Source organism: Lipotes vexillifer, unplaced genomic scaffold (genome assembly GCF_000442215.2).
Source record: "Lipotes vexillifer unplaced genomic scaffold, Lipotes_vexillifer_v1.1 scaffold168, whole genome shotgun sequence".
Lineage (NCBI taxonomy): Eukaryota > Metazoa > Chordata > Mammalia > Artiodactyla > Lipotidae > Lipotes > Lipotes vexillifer.
In genome coordinates, this window is record NW_006773947.1 from 2,551,437 (window position 1) to 2,557,436 (window position 6,000).

At 32.2% G+C, this 6,000-nt stretch overlaps 1 protein-coding gene across 1 annotated transcript in view; it reads right to left on the bottom strand.

Annotated features, from left to right (window-relative positions):
• The window catches only part of RBBP8 (RB binding protein 8, endonuclease), a 77,889-nt gene extending 72,156 nt beyond the window's left edge, over window positions 1–5,733 (bottom strand). The window contains exon 1 of the mRNA XM_007448606.1: window positions 5,625–5,733. Coding sequence (XP_007448668.1) covers window positions 5,625–5,733 — 109 coding nt within the window. The remainder of the gene's footprint in view (window positions 1–5,624) is intronic.
• Between the last annotated feature and the right edge of the window lie 267 nt (window positions 5,734–6,000).

Here is a 6,000-nt window from a genome sequence, read left to right on the forward strand (position 1 = left end):
CTTAAAAAAAAAAATTAAGTACCCTTTAGGCATGTCTTTGATGTGATCACAGAGTCACAGGATCTAATTTTATATGGAACTATCTGGAACACATTGACAAGGGACTGTCAAAAAAGTCTTCCTTTCAACAAATTTGCCTGGGCCCAACCAAAATGTTTTTAAATAACATACTAATTTTTAAAACATAGTGCACGATCATTTAAAACTGTTAAGAATCCATAAGTGATTTTGAAATTGGCAAAAGTAGCCTGATCAATATATTATAATATGCCAGAATTTATCTTCTCTCATCAGCTCAAACATATATCCAATACCTACCATTCATAAAGCACACAGATATTAATCAAAATCATCAACAACTTCTGTATTCCTCCCTTAAAGTTTTTCCATGTATATAAACTAATCCTCCTGGGAGTGTGATGGCTACTGAGAGTATGGCCATGAGGAGTACACACTTTAAAAAGAAATTATCCATTATGTAATATTTGTGAGTCTTATATGTTCTGTAATCTGATGAATAGCATATTGTTCTTATCAAACAATATGTTATTTATTTTCTTGATGCTTCCTCATCATAGAGGTCCTCCTGAAGACCCTGAAACACCAATGAACATGAGGAAGAAAGCTTTTTTTTTTTTTTGTGGTACTTGTGGTAAAGAAATACTTTATCCTTGTTAAATTAGGAGCCTAAAAAATAAAACTGTCCCAGTTTTAAATGGGTATGCCTAAAAATTCTAAAATGAAGATTATGTACCACATGAAAAACAAGCAGTTTGGTTAAGTAATGAAATAACCGCAAAAATAAGTCACATATAAAACAGTATGTACACGGAACACAACAATACAATAAGCTACATGCATTTCTTTTAAAACTAGGAAAGAATAAACAAATGCCATTCCTATAAAATGGTGATTTTTCTTTTCCCAACTTTCTACAGTATCATCTAAAAACAGAAAATTTAAAGTAAATGGGTAGTAAAGCATTTCAGGGTTTCAGAGATATGAAATTTTGATCTTTTCATATATTATGTGATTTTAAAAACTTATGTTCAAGAAAATGTTTCACTGATGCAGCTAAACTATGCAATTCATTCAGATACCATTTACTAATTTCTTACTATGTGTCAAGCACTTTCACCTATGGAAATGCAGGTAGAAAGATGAGTAAGATAGGGACTCTGCATAATAAAATTTTAATGATCTTCTTAAAATTTTAATGTCTTATTATAAGACAACAGAAAGTAATCATTTAAAGGATAAAGAATTTAACCTTATACTTGAAGACGGCAGAATGCTAATTCTTCTCTGTTAAATGTTTAATAAAAACTCAAGTACATCTGGTCCTATTTAAATCATCTGAAGATATTGTATTTGCTTTACCTCCAGGTCACAAAGAATAAGCTTTTTTATAGTGTATAGCTCCTATAACAGTTTAAACTTGAAACTGTTCCTATTGGTAAACTTACATGCTGGGGTCACAGTATTATAAACCAAGAGGAAGATATGGCTTCTCTTCAACAGAAGTTGGGAGATGTTATTATTCCTTTGCAGTTTTAAAAGTGCACGTAGCTGATTACATTGTTATTATCAGTGTAGCCATTATACAAGACAGAATATCTTGTATCTGGATTACTTTTGCTATCATTTCATTATATAACTACAGTGTATAAATATTTTCCAAAAGAGAATGAATACAATGCCCCCCAAACCTACTGTGCCTTCTTCACTGTTGTATTCTTAGCAACTGCTACCATTCTCAGCATATAATTCAATAACTGCTCACTGAATGAATAGCAAGTCAGTACTAAAGCTCAGAATACTTCCTCAATGTTTCAAACTACATTTTCTGGGGGAAAACAGTGTAGTCAAATGAAGAGCAGAATTAATGTAAAATACTCATATTTGTCCCTGAACATATGTCCACAAGCACAGTCACTTAAAAATCAGATGTTTATCACTAACAACAAATTTGAATTTCTAAACTTTCAAATATTTGAAGTGAACTAATCTGCCTCAGATATAAACAGCTCCTATCAATTGATAGGGAAAAGGCCAACTACCAAAGAATAATCAGGTATATAAACAGTTCTTAAGAAATAAATACAAATCACCCTCAAGCATAAGCAAAGATGCTTAATCTCATTCATAAGGGAAACATAAACTAAAACTACACTGAAAATAATTAATAGATATATGAATCAAACACAACATGGAGAATTCTTCTAGATTCAGATGGGAACAAACCAACTATAAAAAGACATTTTTAGATAACCGGGGAAATTTGAACACAAGCATCTAATAGGTATAAGATGACATTAAAGAATTTGTTTTGTTAGTACGATAATGGCAATTTTTTGTTAAAAAAGACTACTGGAATATACTGAAGTATTTATAGATGAAATTATGTCAGAAAGTTCAAAATAACTGAGTGGAAGAGGGATAAAGATGCAAATACAAAATAAGTAAAACAAGATTGGCTGTGTACTGATAACGGTTGAAGCTGAGTGATGGGTAAATAGGAGTTCATTATACTATTTTCTTTACTTTTATAAATGTATAATATTTCCTAAAATTAAAGTCTTAAGCTTTAAATTTAAAAAAATGGAAGAATACACACACAAAAGATAATAAAAGTGGTTACCTGTTTGTGTGTGGGGAGAAGAGGGTAAATTTTTGCTGTTTATTTTGTGTTTTCACAATTTTAGAAAAAAAAGTTTAAATTAAAAAAAAAATGGATAAAACAATAATAACTCCATTGACACCTGGATTTCTAACCGAACACTAATGTACCCTGACTGCATCAGCAATCCTAATATGCTGAAAGAGAGCTTTAAAGGAAACATGGATCAGAAAAATCTATCAAAGAATGAGTGTAATAGAGCAGTAACAGATGTAAGTGAAGTAGCAGATGTAGTTGAATTCCAACCTTTCATAGTAAGATTAAAGAGTTTCTAATGTTTTTCTCAGCTAAGAATTCAAAAACTACAATTAAGAAATAGAAACTTTCAGCAAAGTTGTAGGATACAAAGCAACACACAATAATCAGTGGTGTTTCTTTACATTAACCACGTGCACTCTGAAAAGGAAATTAAGAAAATCCCATTTACAATAGCATTCAAAAGCATCCAATACAAAATAAGGAATAAGCTTAACCAAGGAGATGAAAGACTTGTATGATGAAAACTACAAAACATCGCTGAAAGAAATTTAAAAAAGGAAAGATGTCTCATGTTCATGGACTGGAAGACTTAATATTGTTAAGATGTAAGCATTACTCAAAGTGATCTACAGATGCAATGCAATCTCTATTGAAATCCCAATGATGTTTTTTTTTGCAGAAATAGGGAAATATGTCCTAAAATTCATATGAAATCTCAAGGGACTCCAAATAGCCAAGACAATCTTGAAAAAGAACAAAGTTGGAAGTCACATATTTCCTGATTTCAAAACAATAAAAAGCTACAATAATCAAAACAATATGGTACTGGCATAAAGACAACCATACAGACCAATTAGAATAGAGCCTTGGCACCCTTCTCAAAAAACATTTTTTTGAGAAGGGTGCCAAGACCATTCAGTGGGGAAAGGACAGTATTTTCAACAAATGGTGCTGGAAAACTAGATATCCACAGCAAAAGAATGAAGTTATACCCTTACCTTACACCATATACAAAATTCACCTCAAAATGGAAAAAGGACCTAAACATAAGATCTAAAACTATAAAACTCTTAGAAGAAAACACAAGGCAAAACTTAATGGCAATGATTTCTTGGCTATAATACCAAAAATATAGGCAACCAAAGAAAAAAGTAGATAAATTAGACTATATCAAAATTTAAAACTTCTATGCATCAAAGGACACAATTAACAGAGTGAAAAAGCAACTCACAGAATGGGAGAAAATACTTGCAAACCATATATCAGGTAAGAGATTAATATCTAGAATATACAAAGAACTTCAACCACAACAAAAACCAATATGATTAAAAAACAGGCAAAGAACCTGAATAGACATTTCTCCAAAGATACACAAATGGCCAATAAGCACATGAAAAGCTAACATCACTAATCATTAGGGAAATGAAAACAGTGTGAAGGCTCCTTAAAAAACTAAAAAAAGAGTTACCATATGATCCTGCAATCCCACTCCTGGGCATATATCAGGAGAAAACTCTTATTTGAAAAGATACATGCACCTCAATGTTCATAGCAGCACTATTTACAATAGCCAAGACATGGAAGCACCTAATGTCCGTCGATAGATGAATGGATAAAGAAGATGTGGTATATATATACAATGGAATATTACTCAGCCATAAAAAGAATGAAATAATGCCATTTGCAACAACATGGATAGACCTAGAGATTATCATACTAAGTGAAGTAAGCCAGACAAAGACAAATATGATATCACTTATATGTAGAATCCAAAAAAAATGATACAAATGAACTTATTTACAAAACAGAAATAGACTCAGAGACAAAGAAACCAAACTTATGATTACCAAAGGGGACTGGGGGTGGGGTGGGGAGAGATAAGTTAGGAGTTTCGGATTAACATATACACACTACTATATATAAAACAGGTAAACAACAAGGACCTACTATACAGCACAGGGAACTATATTCAATATCTTGTAATAACCTATAATGGAAAAGAATCTGAAAAAGAATATATATATGTATATATATGTGCAGCTGAATCACTCTGCTGTACACTTGAAACCAACACAACATTGTAAATTAACTATACTTCAATTGTAAAAAAAGAGAAAGCTATTCAACTGAGGGAAAAGAAAAAAACTATAAAGCACTGTAGTATTAACCTATGGTTGCAGTAGGTAATCAAGAAACAAATGTAATATGAAGCATTTGCCACACATGGGGGAAATGTATTACATGAAAGTCACAGAATTAGATAGGTATATTAAGGCTTACTATCAGACCTTGAGTTTAGCTTTAATAGTTTAGCTTTTAATAGTACATTTTAACACAATCATATATAACATTTACATACTCAACCTAATCGCAACAGCTCAATTCTCTGTATGCTCATTGCATTTCATATAAACCTTTTAGCTCTTATTTCACTATACTGTTAATTATCTGTTCACATGACTCTCTCTCTACCAGACTGCAGGCTCTTTGAAGGCAAACTGCCATTTACTTTTGGGTCTCAGGGCTTGGTGGCAAACCCAAGCACTGAGATACAAATTCTGAAGGTTTGTTGAATGACTTAGGTAGTATTTTTATGTCAATAAACAATCCTGCAAATAATTTTACAGAAGATAATTAAGTTTAGAGGTTAGGTAACTTGCTGAGATCACAGAGCAAGTACATAAATGAAATGAGAATTCAAATCCAGATCTTCGGTCAACAATTTCTATGCCCCTTCCACCACACACCATACATATTACAAGTAACTACAAGCTGTGCAAGAGCTACATTCTGTGGTTAGTTGTCTGCAGTGAAAAAGCAACAACTCAACCATAAAAATGAATCTCCCAAAATTGGAATAGTAAAGGTCCCTTAAAAATGAGATCTTTGAACTGTCATAAAAATTAGTTATTATTTTCATAGTCTCAGCAGAATACTGCTACCAAGTATTTCAGCAAAAAATTACCTTGTACTTCTTTATCATGATACTCCTTTAGTTTTGTCCAAACATCCTTAAAGTCATTAGATACATCTGCAGAACTAGGGCTTCCACAACTGCTTCCCGAGACGTTCATCTTACTTAATATGCTCACACTTCTACTGCCTAATGTTTTCTGACCTTTTCTGTTACATTATACAGGTCTGAAGTTGTCTTTGGTCAGTTCAAATACCTGAAACAACAGATTGCAACATAAGTGAATTCTGCATTTATCTTTGTGTAATTTGAAATCAGGATGACTTCAAGCCCAGGCAGCTGATCTCAAGTTTTCCTTATTTACCTATGATCAATCACTTTAGAATTTGAGGGGGTGGAAGTTTGGAAAGAAGATGAGTATGGTGAG